The sequence below is a fragment of the Grammomys surdaster genome, unplaced genomic scaffold (assembly GCF_004785775.1).
Source record: "Grammomys surdaster isolate TR1022 unplaced genomic scaffold, NIH_TR_1.0 140, whole genome shotgun sequence".
NCBI lineage: Eukaryota > Metazoa > Chordata > Mammalia > Rodentia > Muridae > Grammomys > Grammomys surdaster.
Genome location: NW_021604598.1, coordinates 2,989,782 through 3,010,649, shown reverse-complemented (window position 1 = coordinate 3,010,649; position 20,868 = coordinate 2,989,782). Strand labels below are relative to the sequence as shown.

The following is a 20,868-nucleotide window of genomic DNA, read 5'->3' as shown; positions in this document are numbered from 1 at the left end:
TGGAGGTGTCCATGGGCGTAAACACAGACTTAGAAGGCAGTTTGACAAGAACGGTGGTTCTCAACCTTCCCAACACCTTTCAATACATTTCATGTTGTGGTAACCTCCAACCATATCATTATTTTCTTGCTATTCATAACTGTAACTTTGCCAGTGTAAACATCTGATATGCAGGATATCTGATATTCAACCCCCATAGAGGTCATGACCTACAGGTCAAGAACCGCTGATCTAGAAAAACCATACAAGTTGCTTCCCCATAGGGACCTATGACCTCCTCAGCCACAGGTTTTTGTCCTGGCTTCTATTATCCGACAGGCACTCTCTTTTGGAGTGGGCCTTAAGTACAGTTGGAAGGCTGTTGGTTGGTCTCACCCAGGACGGCAAAGCCAGGGCCACACAAGCGGGCACAAGGAGGTGCTGTCAGTATTCAAGCACGCATGGCCCACAGCCGTGCGGGAATGTTGACGGAAGCCTGCGTGTGGCTCCTTCTGGCACTACCAAAGCCAGGCAGCCGGTGGGAGTTCCCATTCAGTCTCAGCTTTACTTTCCTGCATCCTGCGGTCAAAGCCTGCACATGCGCACAAGCGCACAAGCGCACATGCGCTGTCCTCAGCAAGAGGGTGTGACCTTCATGTTCAGGGATAGAGCCAACAGCAGTTTTATGGTTTGTTTTATGGTTTGTGAGGCCGCAGGGGGCTTCCCTGGCCAATAACTCACAGGAAGGTAGCCCACCCCTGGCACTGGGGTTTTCATTCAATAAACTTACGGCCTCTAAGAGTGTTCTTTTTCACCCACATAGCGTGCCCCCCCCCTTTTTTCCCCTTTCAATGAACCCAGCTCCAGCCCTGGCTGTCGCTCTGACTTTTCTTCGTTTTTAAATTTTTTTTCCGAGTTTTTTGAGACAGGGTTTCTCTGTGTAGCTATGGCTGTCCTGGAACTCACTCACAGAGATCCTCTTGCCTCTGCCTCCTGAGTGCCAGGATTAAAAGAGTGCACCAGCACCTGATTATGATGGTTTTCTAAATCTGCAAAACACTCGGAGGTTAGCTTTATATCATTTGTTTAATAAAACCTTTTTTCAGAGACTGGGCAGGAGGACAAGGTGACATCCCAAACCACTGTCCCATAACAAATGGTAGATTACAAAGGTGACCTTGGGGAAGCTCTCTGAAAGTCAAGTGTCAGGTGATACCAGAGGCTCACAACTAAGAAGATACTAAAGTCAAACGTAAGCAAGCTCTAGTACAGCAGGGACCCTCCATCCATTTGTATCAGGTGCCTGCTCCACAGATCAAGGTTGGGTACAAAGAATGGACAGGAGGCGCTAACTTAATTAACTCCTGTAACTCTCAGTCATTCTCTCTGAGGCATTACCTTTCCATATCCCGGAGCTCTTCCCTGGAGCCTCCCTACATTTCTACTCCTCTGATAAGCTCAGTGAGTCTGACTTGATCTCTGCAAACCTACTTAAGGACAGAAGTGAATGTGGCTGCTTTCACCCCTGTGCTCCCGCTGGCTCCTGGTGTCAGACAGTCCCTGGGTTGGCACTATGGCTGTAGCTTCTCCACTCACACACCTGGCTGTTCGGGGAGTTTGTGACTAGGCAAACCACCTCCACCTCTAACATAACCCTTGCTGGAGAAAAATGTACCCTCCTTAGTCTGGGGGATAATTACCAGCCCTGGGACAGGCTCGATCATCTTCCCCTGTATCATGCTAGCACAGGTCTTCTGGGAACGGCTCAGCAGGCTCCTCGGCACCCAGTCAGGTCTCTTTAGGAGCTGTAGCTGGACACAAATCTGGAAACCTTTGTCTGGGAGTAACTGGGACAGACCTGCTTTACCCTTTTACTATCTTCAGGCTGTTCTTTTCCTTTATATGCAGGTCTAAGTCACTGAGACCTGCCAAAACCTACTTTATTTCCTACTTTATGAAGATCTTGCCCACCAAAGGGCTCAGCCAAGCCACTAAAACTCTGTGTCAGCCTCAAGGTCCCTGCCAGATCCACTTTTTCTTTTTTAGTTTTTCAAGATTTAGTTATTTTAGCCGGGCAGTGGTGGCGCACGCCTTTAATCCCAGCACTTGGGAGGCAGAGGCAGGTGGATTTCTGAGTTCGAGGCCAGCCTGGTCTACAGAATGAGTTCCAGGACAGCCAGGGCTACAGAGAAACCCTGTCCAGAAAAACAAAAAACAAAAAAAAAAAAAAAAAGATTTACTTATTTTATGTATAGGATTTTATTTTATGTGTTTCAGTGCTCTTAACTGCTAAGCCATTCTCTCCAGCCCGATCCACTTTTTCTTAACTCCTCCTCTGTGAAGTGAACACGGGTCTATCTGGCTCAGTGAGCCGGGGTTCAAACATAGCTGTCCTTATTCCTAGAACCCACAGAGCCCCTTTTCCCCTTTACCACCCTCCATTCCCAGACATTTATGGGGACCTGAAGAGGAGATAACCACCTGCTCCTAGAGGTGCTGATGACCCGGTCCGATCCAGTCTGGTCTAGTCCGATCAGGTCCAGTCAATCAAGGTTGATTGTGCTCACTCTCTCCGGTCCGCGCTGCCTTGGCCTGAAGGAGGGATGGGAAGTCGCACTTCTCAGTTTTCTGCCTCCACAACAGTCATGATCCATCTGCTCCCAAGTCCCACAGCCTCACACACCAGGCTGACACAGGCTCTTTCACTACACGCTTAAGAGTTCACCCCTAATCTCAGACTATTTCCTGGTCGCTCTGTAAAGGGCCGGTCTGTATGTAGGGTCACAGATTCCCCCTATATTCCATACTAAAGGTCAGCCTTGAGTGGTGTCTTCCATCACCCCGACCACCCCTCTCTCGTCCTCTCCTTCATCTGACTTACTTCCTGAATCCGAGGCTAACACAGAGGATGCCTCATCTTGCCTTTCTTGTTGCAATTGTTCCTTTATACAAACAGTCTGCTTGGGGACCTTCTTACCCGCGGATCCACTTCTGATTACACACACAGTGGCCAGGCCACCTCTGCTGCACTAATCTTAAAGACTGTAAAATCTTTAAACTTTTAACTGTTTTCAGGGCATCTCCGTCTTCACGTGGTACCCCTACCTTTTCAAGCAGCGCCACCTCGTACCACATAGGCGAAGACTGCCATGCTGAGATTCCTCCCACAGACGTCCCTCATTCGATGGCTCAGCCTTGGTGGCATGTCTTGCCACCCATGGCAAGAAGCACACAACTGCTGTCATAGCACAGCAGCGGTACACTACCACACACCACGCAGGAAAAGACAGCTCCCAAGTATTTTCCTCCTCAGTTGCCCCTCTCAGCCTCCGCTGCACGCCAGGCACTCCCTCCGCCCCAGCTCATCTCTGGTTCTGTCGAGTCCCCGATCAGAAGACAAATTATATTATGTGACAAAACGTTTCCGAGGCGATGCAATATACACATCTACTAACTCCACATAGGGTCCCCACAACAGCCCAGAGTGTGGATACCACCATAGTACAGCTTGTTGAGCCAATGCCTTTTATTGGGGTTACTTACAGGAGTTATAGGAACAGAAAAGACTCAGCTGCATCACCAAAGACTACTTCAGTATAGCGACAGCTCACAAAAGCTGGGAGCCTGGAGCACACTGCACAGCCTACAGAGAGCCCAACAGGGTAGAGAGCAGCCTTTCTGGGTGCCTTGGGTGGTCTAAACCTCTTCCAGGCAGCTCAGCTGGTTTCTCCTTCCAGGCAGCCAGTCTGGCCTTTGTAGCTTGGGCTTAGAGTCTTTGCAGCTGTTCTGCTAGCCTCAAAGGGACTCTTGGCTTTTACTGCTTACTCTTGTGAGAAGAGGCCTAGCGAATCTGGTCAGTTTCAGGGACTTCCTGAATCTCTTTTGAGGTGTTTACCTTCTGCTTAAGGAGCTTCCCTGAAGGATGCAATGTTTCTGTTTTGGAGGAACTGTGTAAGGTGCTTGCTGCAAAAGCCTGAGGACCTAAGTTCAAATCCCCAGAACTCAGGCACAGTGGGTCAGGGCTGTGGGCATCTGTAGTCTCCCACAGGGAGACAGGAAATGGAAACAAGAGACTCTCTGGAAGCCTACAGGCCAGGTGTGCGGGTGTCCACAACAACAAATAAGACCAAGGTGGGGAAGTGAGGGCCAACACTTGCAGCTGTCCTCTGTCACTCATATGCTGTGGGATCGTGTACCTAGCTCTATACAGACATGAGGTGATAGATTCACCCCATGCCTTACAGGACCTGAGACCTAAGATGCCACCCCTAGTTGGGTGTGGTGGCACTTGCCCATGATTTCATCACTCAAAGCTGCGGTTCCTTCCAGGTTACATAGTGAGACCAAAACTCAGCATTCCAACTCAGGCATGGTGGCACACACCTCTGATCCCAGCACTCTGGAGATGGAGCAGGCGGATCTCTGAGATGGATGTCAGTCTGGTCTACACAGTGCGCTCCAGATCACTGGAGGTTATATAGTGAGACCTTGTCTCAACAACAGCAACAAACAATCAAAGCCTGCACAGTCCCATGGTGGAGTTAGAAAACTCAAACACTGAGCTATAATATTTACTTATTTATTTTTGTAAAAAGAATTTTTGTTTTGAAACGGGCTCTCCCCTGGCGTCCTGGAGCATGCTGTGTAGACCAAACAGGTCTGAAACTCACATAAGGATGTGTCTGCTTCCACCTCCAGAGTGGAGACTCTAGATGCAGTCTGCCTCCATTACCACACTCGGCCTTCCTGGGGAAGATGGAGATGGCGTCTCTCTTGCCAGTTGAGGGACAGCCTGAATCCTAACTAGTTTTCTGGGTTTTATTCTTAATTTCAATTTCATAACAGTTACGCATGATGTGTGTGTTTGGGGGGAGGTAGAGCCAGAGGACAGCTTTAGAGTCAGTTCTCCTTCCACCGTGTGAGTCTGAAAGATCAAACTCAGGTCACCAGGCTTGGTGGCAAGCCCCTTTGCCAGCTGCTGAGCCATCTCGGCAGCCCCTAATTAGTTACTTGTAACGATATAGCCCCACAATGCCCCTCCCCAAACAAACGCCAGACCATAACAATGGTCCCTATCTACCCCAGGTTCAGAGGTTTGAATAGAAGCAGCAGAAAGCAGACTTCAGCAGAAAGGAGGGGGAGGAGCGCTCAGGACCCTCCCACCCCACAGCCGGTCACCCCATTGACACTTGTGGGCGGGGACCCTGCACCGAGTCTCCAGGACATTGATAAAGACACAATGAGCTGGGGTTCCACAATACTCTGTAAACAGACTTTTCTTTTCCCCACTTCACAATACTCCCAGTGTCTCGTGCTGTGAATGTCTGAGCTGGCCGACTTGTGAGCAGCTGCGGCATTGGTGAGACGTGGCTTTAGTGATGGCACAAATGGAATGGCCGTATTGAAGCATACAGAGCTCACAAACCAGAGAAATCACCTGGAGATAAGGTCAGCGGGGGCCAGTGAGAAGGTCCAGCAGGTTGACGAGAGCTTGCTGCCCAATCTGATGATTTGATCACACGGATCCACAGGATACAAGGGCAGAAGCGACATCCCAGGTTGTCCTGTGACCTCTACACATAGACCTTGGATAGCACACACACGCTAGAAATAATGTAAAAAGACAAAGCTGAGAATCGGAGGGGGTGGGAAGGACATTTCAGATTGTGGACTGGCAGAAAATGAGGAAAGAGTGTCTCCATGGGGTAGGGTAGAGACTGGGCCTCAACTCACTCTGCAGACCAAGCAAGCATTCCATGTAAACCTGCGGAGTGTTAGTATTACAGACAGGAGCCACCAAGGCTGGCACGAAGAGACTTCAAAACAGCAAGTGCAAAGGTCCTGAGGCTGGACTGCCTGGTCCATTTAGGGTAAAAGGAAAGAAGCAAGGTGGGGGTGGGGGATGAAAGCTGAGAGGTGACCTTACTGCATGCAAGCCTTGTGGACAGAGAGTTCAGAGGTTGGAGCTGTAGTGAATTGGTAGAGCAGTTTTCAAGCACACAAGTCCCTGGGGTTGAGAGAGGGCAGTCCTCAAACTACATACACACACCAACAGAAGCACTTGGGCTCAGGAGAGGTGCCCACTGCCTAGATTGAAATCTGAGTTCAATTCCTGGGACCCATATGGTAGAACTGGAGAACCAACTTCCAAAGCTGTTCTCGGACCTCTACAGTTAAGCATGGCGTGTACACGCACTAAAATGTAATTTAAAGTTGATTTCACTTTGGGGGTGGGGGCAGGGCTGGAGGTAATGGCTTAGCAGTTAAGAGCACTGGCTGCTCTGGCAGGAAACCCAGGTTCGATTCCCAGCACTCACAGAGCAGGTCACAACTGTCTATAACTAGTTCCAGGGAAGCTAGTGCCCTCTTCTGGTCCCTGTGGGTACTGCATGAACACAGTGAACAAGCATACCTGAAGGCAAAGCACTCATGCACATAAAACAAAAATAAAATAAGACTTTTTATAAAAGTTAACACTTTTGAGCTGAGCACTGGTGGCACACGCTTTTAATCCCAGCACTCAGGAAGCAGAAGTAGGCAGGTCTGTGAGTTTGAGGCCAGCCTGGTCTATACAGCAAGACTGTCTCACCGGGCTGTGGTGGCCCACACCTTTAGTCCCAGCACTTGGGAGGCAGAGGCAGGTGGATTTCTGAGTTCAAGGCCAGCCTGGTCTACAGAGTGAGTTCCAGGATAGCCAGAGCTACACAGAGAAACCCTGTCTCGAAAAACCCAAAAAAAGAGCTTAAAATGTTAGACAAGGTCTTTATGTAGGCCAAGCTGTCCTGGCCTTATACAGGTCTGTTAGATATGATTCTCACCCCCACACCACAGGCACAACCTTGTGTCTATAGCTGTTACAAACAACTTTGTGTTCTAGCTCCCGTCATACATGGGTCTTGAGCAGACACGGGTCGTCCGCTTCTGCAGAAAGGTCCTCTTCCTGCTGAGCTCTTGCTGTCCCAGACTTTCCTTGTTGGTTTAGGGTTGTGTTGTTGTGTTTGAGGCAAGGTCTCAACTACACTACCCTGGCTGTCCTGGAACTCACTAGATAGACAAAGCTGGTCTCATGCCCACAGAAGTCCGCTTGCCTCTGCCTCACCAGAGCCGGGATTAAAGGTGTGTGACACCCTCCTGGCTCTCCAAACTTTCCCTTTTCTTGAGACAGACTCTCTCACCCAGAACTGTGCATGACCCATAAGTCACCACTGGATGCCAGTGAAGCTAGGGATACCTAGTGTGCACAGGGACACCCACAAGTGTGCACAGGGACACCCACCAGTATGCACAGGGCCATTTAGCTTTTTTTTTTTTAAGATAAAAAAATTATTGGTTGGGCATGCTGGCACGCACCTTTAAACCCAGCATCTGGGAGGCAGAGGCAGAAGGATCTCTGAGTTCAAATGAGGCCAGCCTGGTCTACAGAGTGAGTTCTAGGAGAGCCAGGGCTACACAGAGAAACCCTGTCTCCAAAACAAAGGAAAAAATTCATTATTATTTGTGTGTGTGCGTGTGTGTGTGTGTGTGTGTGTGTGTGTGTGCGCGCGCGCGCGCGCGTGTGTGTAAGCAGTGTGGAGGTCAGGATGGCCTTTGGGAGCCATTGTTTTCTCCTTCCACCATTGGTTCTGGGGAACGAACCCGGGCTGTCAGAGTTTCCTGTACAGCAATCTCCCCAAGCTCCTGCTTTGCCCTTTGAAACAGAGTAACATGTGGCCCAGGCCACACTTGAACTTAACATACAGTAGAAGATGACTTTTAATTCTGATCCTCCTGCCTCTGTCTGCCTGGCACTGGGGTGATAGGTGCATAGTACCCTTTTTCTGTGGTGCTGAGGATGGAGCCAGCCTGTCAGTAGACAAGCTGTCCATCCACTCGGCCCCAGCCCTAGGCCACTTGTTAAGAGAACTAGTGTGTGTATGTGTATGGGAGGGGTGCGTTTCTGAGGCTTGTCGGTTTCTATGCATCCCCACTGTCAGTTTCTATGACCCTCACTGTCCTCTGACCCCTGCCCAGGTGTCCTATGCACGCCCCAGTTCTGCCTCAATCCGGGATGCCAACCTGTATGTCAGTGGCCTCCCCAAGACCATGAGCCAGAAGGAGATGGAGCAGCTCTTCTCCCAGTATGGCCGAATCATCACTTCCAGGATCCTGCTGGACCAGGCCACAGGTCAGAATGCAGGAAGGGAGGGTACATTGGACAAGGGTGTGCCAGGGAGGGGGAGCCATATGAGAAGGTACAGAGTGCCCGAGACTGATGCCCTCACACCCCTGGCAGGTGTCTCTCGGGGTGTGGGATTCATCCGCTTTGACAAGAGGATCGAGGCAGAAGAGGCCATCAAGGGACTGAATGGGCAGAAGCCACTGGGTGCTGCTGAGCCTATCACGGTGAAGTTTGCAAACAACCCAAGTCAGAAGACAGGCCAGGCCCTGCTCACCCACCTGTACCAGTCCTCTGCCAGGCGCTACGCTGGTCCCCTGCATCATCAGACACAGCGCTTCCGGTGAGCCAGAGTCCTCAGACCCCAGGCCAGGTGCCCCAAGTCTGCAGCTGTTCTCCCTGAGCCTGTTTCCTGCAGAGAGTGGGGACCCAGGGAAACCCCACCATCAGGAACATGGCCTAGTACATAGAGCAGGAGCTCGGTGTGGGCTGGCTGCTACAGTTGGCAACAAATTGAGGTCTAGCTGTGGCTTTCTGTCTATCTGTCTGTCTCCCCCACCCCCATGCCAACCCCCATGTCTTGGTTATGGTTTATATTGCTGTGATAAAAACACCATGTCTGAAGGCAATATGAGGATAAAAAGGTTTATTTCATCTTACAGCAAACAGTCCACCACGAGGGCAGTCAGGGCAGGAACCTGGAGGTGGTGACTGAAGCAGAAACAATGGAACAGTGCTTACTGACCTGCTGTCCATGCCTTGCTCGGCCCAGGCCCAGCTGCACAGAGACGGCACAGCCCACAGTGGCCTGGGATATCCCACATCAATCAAGAAAATGCCCCTCAGACTTGCCCCCAGGCCAATCTGATGGAGGCATCTTCTTGATTGAGGTTCCTCTTCCTAGATGACCCTAGTTTGTGTCAGACTGGCAAAAAAACAGACAGTAAGCAAAACACCCTGAGAAAACAGCCTGGGTGCCCTGTGTCTCCTGTTCTCTCTCTCACTCTCTTTTTCTCTCTTCTGTCTCTCTCTGTCTCTCTGTCTCTGTCTCTCTCTCTGTCTCTCTCTGTCTCTCTCTCTCTCTCTGTCTTGTCTTTTCTCCTTTGTCTTTCTCTGTGTGCATCTGTCTTTTTAAGCAACTGTGTGTCTCTCTCTCCGGTTCTGCTTCTCTTTTGGTCTCTCTTTCTCTCCATGTCTCTGTCTCTCTTTGCCTGTGTGTTTCTTTCTTTCCTTGTCTCTCTTTTTCTCTCTTTTCTCTATCTCTGCCTGCCCACCACCATACATGGGTCCAGCTGTGTCTCAGCTTCCTCATGGATAATGCCACCATCAGACGTTTCCTCTCATTGAGCCCTGGCCATGATCAGATTCTCTGCGAGTAGAATGGCTTGTGCTCAGCCATTTTACTGAGAATTCTTCACTCCAGATAGAGACTGTACAAACCCAAAAGAAGACTTGAACCCAGGATCCAGACTAGTCATTCTGAGGCACTCCCAGGACATCCAGCCTGGCGGCAGCAGGGCCACTGAAAAGCAGTCCCAAATGAGCGAGGTTCCGTGCCAGGCGGTGTCCAGCCGGGCTGGGAGCAGGCAGCTGGGGCAGGGCCCTGCTGAAGGCTGTGGGGGTGGGGAGGACTGGCTGTCACATCACAGGGGGTGGGTCACAGGCCACTCTGACAGCTGCTTCTGCCTCCACAGGCTGGACAATTTGCTCAACATGGCCTACGGAGTCAAGAGGTAACAGTGCCCTGCTGTACCGTCTCCATCCCTCATAGCCCCCTTCCCTCATGGCCCTCCTCTAACCCCTGCATGTACCTTGTCTCTGGGACCACTGGGTAGCCATTTCTGCCTGTGTCTAGATGATAGCCCTAAGACTATACGCAGACCAAATGTCTAGAGAGAGCAGCTATAAGAGGATCATGGAGGGCTGTGTGTTGCTTTCCCTGTTTCTTCTTATTTTTAATATTTTTTGAGTTTTTTAAAAACTTGTTTATTTTTTATTTCCTATGCAATGATGTTTTGCCTGCATGTATGTCTGTGTAAGGTGTCAGAAGCCCTGGAACTGAAGTTAAAGACAGGTGCTAGCTGTCATAGGAGGGCTGGGAACTGAACTCATGCCCTTTGGAAGAATAGCCAGTGTTCCTGATGGGCGGAGCCACCTCTCCAGTCCCTCACACATCTCTTTTTTTTATCATCTCAACACAAGTAGGCATTTGTGTCCCCTAGTTCCCACATTAACCCTCTGAGAGCCACTGGCAACTAATTGTTTTTGGTGTTAGGAACAGGACCCTGGGACTTCTGCATAGTAGGTCTGCACTAAGCCATGACCCCTTCCCCCCACTGGGGGATTCTAAGCAGGGGCGCGGGAGCCATTTCCTGAGCCCTGCACATCAGCTACCATCATTGGCTTTCTCATTGTATGCAAGGCTCCCCGGCCTCCCCACAGTTGCTGTGAACCTTGAGCTCTTCCTGCCTCACCCACAGCCCTGCTCTGTGAAAGGTTCCGTGCTGACGCGTCCAGGCAGACGCGATCCCCCATGAACATGAACTGAGACAGAACACAGTGCTTGGCACATAATAAAAGACGGCCACGTAGCAGTCCTGCCGCTGATGTTCCTTCTCAGCCTCACGGGAATGAGATGTGTGAGTGGTGCTCAGGGCAGTGCCTGGGCAGTGTAAGGGATGACGGTGACCCAGGAGAGGCCTGGAGGTCACCTAGCAGCAGGAGGGACTGAGTCCCCTGTGGTCAGATCACATGGGGTCCAGACTTTCAGAGTCATCTCCCCACACTGCGTGACTTAGTTCTGAGGGTGAGGGAGTCGGGGAGTGTAGCTTTCCGTCCTTAATTTAGACACAAACAACTAACTAAGCATTACCTGACACGAGACAGCGTCAGGAATGTGGTGGTGACGTAAACAGCTGTCCTCCTTACCCGTCAGGGACACATCCCCAAGACTCCTTGTGGACACCTGACACAGAGCTTGGCATGGAAACCTGTCTATTTACTTAAATTTCTACTTGATTATTTATACAATTGTTTATGAGACAGGGCTTCACTGTGTAGCCTGGTGTCTTGGAACTCACTCTAGAGCAGGCTGGCTTGGAACTCACAGAGATCCACCTGCCTCAGGAGTGCTGGGATTAAAGGTGTATGCCATGGGCCTACATGATGATGATGATGACGTATCGATGACATCATCATTTGTACTGGAGAGGAGACTCAAGGCATCTTGTGTAAGCACTGAGAGCACACGCCCAGCCCTCTTTGTTTCCCAGCACAGGGCCTCATGTAGTGTGGCAGGTCAGCAGCCCTGAGCTGAGCGTGTCCTTGAGCCCCTGCTCCTCTACCTCTGCCTCCTGAACGTGAGGTTGCAGGTATGTTCAGCTTATCTTTTTACTTTGTATTTTGAGCTTGTGATCCTCCTGTCTCAACCTTCTAATGACAAGCCTCTACCACCAGACCAGCTTCTTGTTCATGACTTCACTCACAGATAGACGTGTCCTTTCCTTAGGCATTAGTGACCTCAGCATATGATCTATTTTCAACTTTTTCCTTAAAGGAAACATTTTACTAATTTCTTCTAGGCATCTCTAAATCACCAGTATTAACCATTAACTAATTAAAATAAGGGTTTCTTAGCATAGAAGCTATGATTTTAGGTAGTCTGACAGTCAAACAACTAAGTGCTAATGGGAAGGTAGCATGTACTGCGTGTAGTGTGTACTGCGTGTAGCATGTACTGCGTGAATACACTCCAAACAGTGTGATGTTTCATCATGCCACTAAAACAGTCCACAGTCTTCTCTCTGGTTCTCCTGAATTATCCTCTTTATTTTTCTTCCACCTCCTCTTCCCTCTCTTCCCCTCCCTCTCCTTCCCTTCTTTTAGACAGTCTTACTGTGCAGATCTGGCTGGACTTGAACTCACAGAAATTCCTATCTCTGCCTCCTGAATGCTGGATGAAAGGCTTGTGCTACCATACAAGGCCTTTTGCTACTGCTGTTTTTGCTTCTTCCTCCTCCTCCTCTTCTTCCTCCTCCTCCTCTTCTTCTTTCTTCCTCTTCCTCCTCCTTTTTCTTCTTCTATTTTGAGGTTTATTTTAATATGGGGTCTCATATATCCCAGGCTGACTTCAAACTTGAGGTATACATGAAGATGAGATTGAACTCCTCATCCTCCTGCCTCTGTCTGCCAAGTGCTGGAATGACACACTTGAGCCATCCATCACCATGCTTGGCTTCCTGTGAAGTAGAGGCATGGATAGGGCTGGAGAGATGGCTCAGTGTGACACAAGATCTCCAACACCCGTGTAAACCCAGGATTGGTATCACATTGCAGAGATAGGCAGATCAGAGAGAGAGAGAGGAAGAGAGAGAGAGAGAGAGAGACAGACAGACAGACAGAGACAGAGAGAAGCTGGGAGAGATCCAAGGGTCGAAAGTATTTGTTTTGTGACTCAACCTTCCAAGAGCTGGGATTGGAGCCCTGAGCCACGTCACCACATTCAGCATGCAACTTTAAACTTATGAAGGGGGACCAGCAAGATGGCTCAGAGAGTAAAGGGCTTGCCACACAAACCTGGCCACCTGTGTTCAATCCCCAGAAGCCACATAATTGTGGAAGGAGAAAAGCATCTCTATAGACTTGTCCTGAGCTCCACATGTTTCAGGGTATGTGTGCTCCCTTCCCAACACACACACACAAATAATTACAATAAAGTTATATTATAAATTCCTGATGGCTGTATACCTTCTGATCTTCATAACTCCAAAGGCAGATTCAGGAAGATCACAAGTTAGAGGGTATCCTAGGCTATGTGGTGAGACCCAACTTCAAAAAAGCCAAAACATGAGCTGGAGAGATGTTAGCCCTGGCTGCTCTTTCAGAGGATCCAGGTTCAGTTCCTACCACCCCCATGGTGACTCACAGCCATCTGTAACTCTAGTCCCAAGGGTCCTGTCACTGTCCTCTAGCCTCTGTAGGCATCAAATATGCATGTGTTTCACATACATGCAGGCAAGGACACATAAAAACAATAAATCCAAACTGGGCATCCCACCCACATTTAATCTTAGTACTAGGGAGGATCTCAGAGTTCAAGGCCAGCCTGGTCTACATAGTCCTGGGACAGGCTACACAAAGGAGCATTGTCTAGAATAACCAAAATAAACAAAACCTAACCAAAATAAACAAAACCAAAAAATAATTTTAACAAAGCTTAAATAAGGAAACAAAACCAATTTATGAACTGTTTGTCTCTGGAAATTTTTGTTTAATATGTTCAAACCATAGGCAACCCCAGGTAATTGAAACTGGAGAAAGAAAAGTTTTGAGTCAGGAGGGGCTTCTGTGTATGATTGGATAGAAAAGACCAGAAAGGCAGACAGACGAGGATGCCATTCTCTAGCATCAAAGCTGGACTGGCTGGGCTCATGGAGGACACCCTGCTCTGCTCTTGTAGGGCCAGTTGCCACTCACACTGGGTGAGTCAAAATGGAGTCAGGGTTGTAACGGCAGGACTAGCATGTGCTAGGTTCTTTCCCTAGGACCACACCCTCCATGGAGGCTGTGGCAAGATCTGCAACTGAGTTTGGGGCCAGCATGTGGTACAGATTTAGTCTCTTTCTATCTTCCTCTCTGCACGCCCCCCCCTCTCTCACACACACACACACACACACACACACACACACACACACACACACACCATTGGTTTTGAAGGGGATGTAGCTCAGTCAGAAGAGTGTTTGCCTGGCATGCACAAAACTTTGGGGTTTCATCCCAACACTGCGTAAGCCGGGAATGCAGTGTCATAGGCTGGGTGTGCAGTGTCAGCTTTTGAGAGATATCATCAAGAGAAGCACAAGTTCAAGTTCAGCAGGCAGGAAGAAAGAAAAAAACGAAACCATGGCAAGCAAGCAGCTCATACACACACACACACACACACACACACACACACACACACACACACACGTATATATATCCAACTTGGCTATACAAAAAAGCTGAGTGAAAGGTGTCCTTAGGGAAGGATCAAAGGTCACGAGATCAGGATAAAGATGGCACTTAAGATCATGGGTGATATTTGGAGAGCTTTGGAGGTTAAGAATGTTTGCAGGTCAGGGGCTGGTGTCTCAGTGGGTCAAAGACAGGAACAGGGTCACAACCAGGTTAAGATGCTACAAGGATCTTACATATGTAGCACACAGGGTTGGGGTTCTCCCAGTGGGGAAGTCGGAGGCGTGCTGGGGATCAGGGCAGAGCCCGCGTGACCCCCAAAGTAGTCCCCTGTCGCTCATCGCCAGGTTCTCCCCGATCGCCATCGATGGCATGAGTGGCCTGGCAGGTGTGGGCTTGTCCGGAGGAGCTGCAGGTGCTGGCTGGTGCATCTTCGTGTACAACCTGTCTCCAGAAGCTGATGAGAGTGTGCTGTGGCAGCTTTTCGGACCCTTTGGGGCAGTCACCAATGTCAAGGTCATCCGAGATTTCACGACCAACAAGTGCAAGGGCTTTGGCTTCGTCACCATGACCAACTACGACGAGGCCGCCATGGCCATCGCCAGCCTCAACGGGTATCGCCTGGGCGAGCGCGTGCTGCAGGTGTCCTTCAAGACCAGCAAGCAGCACAAGGCCTGAGCACTTAACGCCCTCCCTCCCCGGGCAGCAGAGAGAGAGAGAGAGAGAGAGAGAGAGAGAGAGAGAGAGAGAGAGAGCGCAATCGCAAGAGCAGGCAGACCCACACACCTGCAAAAACACCACAGGGTGAGCATCCGGATGGGGAGGGTCTGCAGGGAGTTGAGGGGAGGGTGTCCCCCACCCTGTTCTCCTTGTTTTCTTCACCCCAAGCTGGGGCTGGCTCACTCTCTCGTCTTGGTTTGGTTCATGGTGATGGCTTTTGTTTCTTTTTTTGGCTAAAAACAAAAAGAAGAAAGCAGAGAGGAGACCCCCCATCCCACCTCACCCTCACCACCCTGCATGGGATGGCTTAGGGGACACAACGGTGCCCTACCCAGGCCTCCCTTGCCCACCAAGGCCTGTCCTATACCGAGAAAAAGGGGAGGGAACAGGTTTAAAAATCCCCAAAACAGCAAAAAACATGAAAGAGGGGTGTGGGCATCCCCATCCCCCGCCCCAGTCCCTGGGCAGAAAACAGGGAGCAGAGTTGGGGCAGAGCAGGAAGCAGAAAAAAAAAGGGTGGGGTGGGGTGGGAGGGGAAGAAAAACTCTATTTTTGTAAAAAGGGAAAAAGACCTCGTGGAGAATTTTTACTGGGGATTCTTGAACTTGAAAAAAAATCACAAAAAAAGACAAAAAAAAAAAAAAAGAAACTATTTTGGCAAGTTATGTTTACCAACTACTGGGGCAGGGGTGCAGGGAGCAGGGCTGAGGGCCGAGAGTCCATAGGGCCGGCAGCGCATGTACACACACACACACAAACACACACACACACACACAGAGGCACACACATAAGCAAACATGGCCACAAGACAGGAAGGAAATGCACTTGGACCTTGGGGACACAGATACACAACACGTAGATAGAGAAACATTTCAGGATACATTCAGGAAGGCTGACCACACCAGAGGACGGAGACACACGGACAGAACATTGGCGCTGCACAAACATAAACACATTGGCTGCTTGTCCACAAAACCATGTGATGTGTGAAATCCACTGTGATAGATCCATTTGGATGTAAGAATCTGGACTCCAGTTCTCAGTGAGAGCTGGGGATATAGCTCAGTTGGTAGAGCACTTGTATAGCTTTCATGAAACCTGGGTTCTTCCCCAGCACTGCATAAACCTGGTGTGGCACACAGACCTCATTCATTTTAGTGCTCAAAAGGTAGAGTCAGATCAAGACTAGCCTTGGCTACATAGTGGTTTTAAGGTCAGCCTGGGCTACATAAGACCCTGTCTCAAAATGCAAAACCAAATAGGTCACCTAGAAACATACAACACCCAGGGACACACACCCATGTCCACATCATCCTACAGGCCCAGACAAGGCATTCCTCCTACTTAAGACCCTGACCCAGTTACTTCCTCCAGCCAGGCTGGTCCAGCCACTTCTCCCTGGGCCCCCAACAAGCCCCAGCCCCGGGTTCTCTGCACAGACTCCTTAGCCCACCAGGGGCCTCCCTGCTGCCCAACACACAGGGGTACACATGGCGTCCATACATCCAAACACACGATACCTCGTTCTACTTTGGCATCATCGTGGGCTGGAGGGGGCTGTCACTACCCACAACACTGAGGCCAAAGGACCCCCCCGTCCCTGGGGCTCAGCCTCCCTGGGTCCAGGGGGAGGTCTGCAGTCTCCTCCCTCAAGTAGGGCCAGAGTGCTCCCTACCCGCAAGCAAGCACCCAGCACACTCCAGCAGACCTGGGGTGGATGGGCCCAAAGTGTCCCCCACCCCTCCCACTTGTTGCCCTCTTTTGATTGTTGGGTTTTTTCTGTCTTTTCTGGATTGTGGGGGAACCCTGGATGCAGCCTTCATGAGCCCCGGCCCTGGCTTCTGAATGGATTTTGCAGCCATACCACCACCCCCCCACACACATACACCCTGACTTTTCATTCTTTTATGCAAGTTCCAACAGAAGCCACAGGCTGGAGCCCTGGGAGCCCCAAACCTTCAACCCACCCCACAGTGGGCCCAGTCATAACCAAGAATCGTGAAGCCCCCCCCCACACACTCTAGGTTCTAGTTGCTTTCTTCCGGTGTCCTCTGCGTTTGGTGTCTGGCCACGGCCCCATTTGAGCGTCCAACTCTCTCTCCCCACCCCTCCTGGTGTTGTTCTTAACCGTCTGTGGAGTTTCTGCTGCAAGGAACAAAAAGAAAAAAAAATTTAAAAAAAGACCAAAAATTAAAAAATGAAAAAAAAAAAAAAAAAAACGAATATAAAAAAAAAAAAAGGAAAAAAAAAACTGTCACCAGTTAACTTTCTTGTACTTTTTTGCTGAATTTAGCTTCATGTAGTTTTAACTTATTGCTATGTTAACTATTTATTATCCTTGTTGGCCTGTAAGGACCTTTGTGTATATTTCTGTTCCTTCATGAGTTTGCAAGTTGAAAGGAGCTGTTCCTTTTCTTTCAGTTTTGCTGAGATGTGGTTATGCCTAATTTATTTATACAAAGGGGAAGTGGAGTCATTAAAGTAATAATTATTAATAACAGTAATGGTAGCGGAGTGCCCCCGGGGGTGCCATGGGCTCCAAGGGGTGGGGTGGGGTCCCCACAGCTGGCGGGGCCCGGGGCTCTCAACGGGATTGTTTTGCTATTGTCTTGAGAAGTTTTTCTGTCTATTTAGCTGGTGAACTCTAGCTTGCTCACGATACACCGAACCTATTTATTCTGGTGGTTTCTAAGTCTGCCCTCCCCATCCCCCCTCCCTCCCAGCGGGACAGGGACTCCTCACCTCCAGGAGGGTCCAACCCCTTCTTTCCCTGTTGTTTCTGGGGTCTCCCCTGCCCTCCACACATGCTGGAGGCATCCTAGCAATAAGGGCTGGGTTTGTCCCCCACCCTGGGGGGAGGATGGGCTCTGAAGAGGGGGCCCCTCCCCCCACCCCCTCCCACCAAGGCCTAGGTCCCTGCTGCCTCCAAGACTGGGAGGAGGGAACTTTTTTTCTAGGACACAAAGCTTAGCCCAGCCAGGCCCCCTCCCTGGAGGCCAGTCCCCCAAGAGGGCCAGGCCAGGGGCTCCCAGGGAGAGGGGCCCTTGGGTCTTCCAAAGTCCCTGGGGGCTAGGGGTGGGGCCAGTGGGAAGAGGGCTCAGCCCCACCAACCCTTCCTTCATCCTGTTTATTGGGAAAGTTTCAAACCATGACAGAGTCTATGTTGGTGATATAAAGAACTGTAGAAAAAAAAAAAAAAACATAAAACAAAAACCAAACCTCAACCCGAACCCAAGAACACTTCAAGTTGCGTTAGACATTTCTTACCGAGCCCCCATGCCTGGCTGCGGTAACTGACTTTTACATGGGATTCTTTAACTATTTGTACTTTTCATGCCAGAAAATAAAAAGTTCAGAATCTTAAGCCTCAGGTGCTCTGTGTGCCACTGTGGGCAGGGTGGTGGGTCTGAGTGCTGGGACACTGGGGAAGGGTGACATCTCTCCCTAGGCCTCTAATAATGGCCTCCACTCAGAAAGGGAAGTTAACAGGAGCCTACTATCTACCCATCAGTGGGCACTGGGCATCCTCACTGTCAGCTGGCCTGTGTGGTCCAGCAGGATCTGAACATGGCTGCTTCCCAAGTGTTAATTTTGTAGATGTGACAGAACAGATTTGGTCCTGATGCAGTTCAAGCGTCCAGTCCATCTGGCAGGAGCCTGAGGCTGCCAGCCGCACTGTGTGGCCACAATGTGTCCGCAGTCAGGAAGCAGAGATAGCTAGGGGGTTAGAGTGCTTACACCAGGCCTGACCTCGGCTTCATCCCGGAAATACAGCCAGAGGCTTGTCTCCTAGGCAGTGTAGATCCTGTCAGGCTAACAGCAGTTACCAGGCACTCCACATCTGCTGTCTGCTCACGTGTCCAGTTCTCCGCACCAGATGAAGGCAGGTCTAGCCTGGCTTACTAGCCCATGCCTTGGGAGACTAGGCCAGGAGACAATCTAAGGCTAACTTGGACTACATAGTGAAACCAACAGAAAAAATGAAATTAAAAATGGCGACACAATGTAGACGAGTCACATTTATTGTTCTGAGGTCACAGGTCAAGTAACCCACCAGCTGGGGAGGCAGGGGTCAGGTGGGTACAGGGACTAATTCCCCCTCAGGAATCCAAGGTAGGTGAGCTCATTATCCATCTCTGGAGGCTGCTGGGGCCTCAGGCTAGCCTGGGCCAGAAGTGGGGCTTAGAGCCCCTTGGGGTTCCTGCTACCTGGAGGATGGCCAGGAACTCCAGGATGGGCAGGCCTTGGTCCATAGACCTCAGGATCAGTAGACTGGTTGCAGGCCTTGAGGTTCTAGGAGTGAAGACAGAGATAGGGGATGGGATGGAGTGACTGCAAGAGCCTGCAGGAAGACTGCCTAGCAGGCAAACAGGCCTGGGTTCAGTCTTCAGAACCACGAACCCTGGGCATGATGCTACAGTAGAAGCAGGACTGACAACTGCAAGGCAAGCCTGGACTATGTAACAAAACTGTCTTAAGAAGCACTTGGCAGGGCTAGAGAGATGGCTCAGCGGTTAAGAGCACTGACTGCTCTTCTAGAGGTTCTGAGTTCAATTCTCAGCAACCACATGGTGGCTCACAACCATCTGTAATGGGATCCAATGCCCTCTTCTGGTGTATCTGAAGACAGCTGCAGTGTATTCATGTATGTATGTATGTATGTATGTATGTATGTATGTATGTATGCATGTTGTTTGTTTGTTTAACAAAGCAAGCAAGCAAGCATGAGCTTGCCAAGATGACTCAGTGGGTCATGGAGAAGAGACCCATCAGGCACATGCCTTTTATCCTAGCAGATAGGAGGCAGAGGCAGGTGGATCTCTGGGAGTTTGAAGCCAGCCTGGTCTACATGACAAGAACCAGGGCAGCCAAGGCTACACAGTAAGACCCTGTCTAAAGTATAAATAAACAGTAAGACATAAAGTCAGGGTATGGTCAGGAGAGCAGCAACATCGGGACACTGGGGTGGGTAGAGACCTGGCCTCCTCACCAGGCTACAGCTCATCATGGTCTCCATCACTGGGTGCTTCTGGTGGTGGCTCTGAGCAAGCTGCTGGTGTCATTAGCTCCATGAGGTACTCGCAGCGACTGGGCTCTGTGGTACTGGTCACCACAGTCTCTTTGCCACACAGCAGGCGCACCTGGGGATTAGAACAGAGCAGAAGGCAGCCTGGGCTGGGCTGGGTTGGTCCAGGCCTGGATCCCCACAGCCCCAGCACAGGTTGGCACTCACTGTAGTGGAGCGGTTGGGGCCCTGCCAGCAGCCCGTGCCCTGCTCGTACTTCATCGCACTGAACTTGTCATGCTCAGGGCCAGCCCAGGAGCCCCATGTGCTACGGGAGAGAGCAGGGGCGCTCAGCGCCGGCCAGTGGGTGGTTGGGGACAGAAGGGCAGCACATCTCAAGCCACTCACCCCAGGCTGGTCGGGGAGCCCCCATGTTTGGGTTTCTGGGAGACCAGTTTGAAGGGGCAAAGTCGGTAGACATACCTAGGGGCAGGAAGGAAAGGGTGAGTGCCAGGTCAGTGGCCCTGCGCCCTGCCTTGCAGCCCTTCTCTACCTCCTTAATATCCAGGATCAAGGGCACGTTAATGCCCACTGACCCTGAACTCTGCCTGTGTCTCCTTTTTGAGACAGAGCTCCATGTAGCCTAGGCTAGTCTCAAATATGCTGAAGTGTCTGAGATTGGCCTTGAACTTATCACTCTCCTTGTACCTACCTCATGTATGCACACTGTGCCCAGTTTAAAGAGGGGCCAGGGATGGAGCCCTCCTGCCTCTGCCCTTCAGTGATGAGACCCCAGATAGAAGCCCAGTGCCCTCCCCTGTATGTCCCTCTCTGCTCCCACCCCACCCCTCCAGTGCCAGGATATACTCATTGGTGGTGAGCTCGTAGCACTGGCTGTAGAGGTATGCAAACTCTCCAGAGGGACCGAAATCAAAGGAGATCTCTTGTTCCAAACTCCTGGAAAAGCAGGTCAAGTGGAGAGGCCATGAAAGCCCAACACAGAAGGGCCCAGGTGAAGGGGGGAGGGCCCAACACAGAAGGGCCCAGGTGAAGGGGG

General features: G+C 50.6%; 2 protein-coding genes across 3 annotated transcripts in view; one reads left to right on the top strand and one right to left on the bottom strand.

The window, feature by feature from the left end:
- The window catches only part of Elavl3 (ELAV like RNA binding protein 3), a 30,363-nt gene extending 15,147 nt beyond the window's left edge, over positions 1 to 15,216 (top strand). Inside the window, exons 4-7 of the mRNA XM_028763813.1 lie at positions 7,990 to 8,143; positions 8,252 to 8,477; positions 9,829 to 9,867; positions 14,413 to 15,216. Of these exons, the coding sequence (XP_028619646.1) occupies positions 7,990 to 8,143; positions 8,252 to 8,477; positions 9,829 to 9,867; positions 14,413 to 14,764 (771 nt within the window). The 3' untranslated portion in view covers positions 14,765 to 15,216. The remainder of the gene's footprint in view (positions 1 to 7,989; positions 8,144 to 8,251; positions 8,478 to 9,828; positions 9,868 to 14,412) is intronic.
- A 3,591-nt stretch (positions 15,217 to 18,807) lies between these two features.
- The window catches only part of Prkcsh (protein kinase C substrate 80K-H), a 12,199-nt gene continuing 10,138 nt past the window's right edge, over positions 18,808 to 20,868 (bottom strand). For both annotated transcript variants that reach the window (XM_028763834.1, XM_028763835.1), the window contains exons 14-18: positions 20,679 to 20,768; positions 20,220 to 20,294; positions 20,040 to 20,139; positions 19,797 to 19,947; positions 18,808 to 19,099 (exon numbers count right to left, since the gene is read on the bottom strand). In XM_028763834.1, the coding sequence (XP_028619667.1) occupies positions 19,801 to 19,947; positions 20,040 to 20,139; positions 20,220 to 20,294; positions 20,679 to 20,768 (412 nt within the window). In that variant the 3' untranslated portion in view covers positions 18,808 to 19,099; positions 19,797 to 19,800. The remainder of the gene's footprint in view (positions 19,100 to 19,796; positions 19,948 to 20,039; positions 20,140 to 20,219; positions 20,295 to 20,678; positions 20,769 to 20,868) is intronic.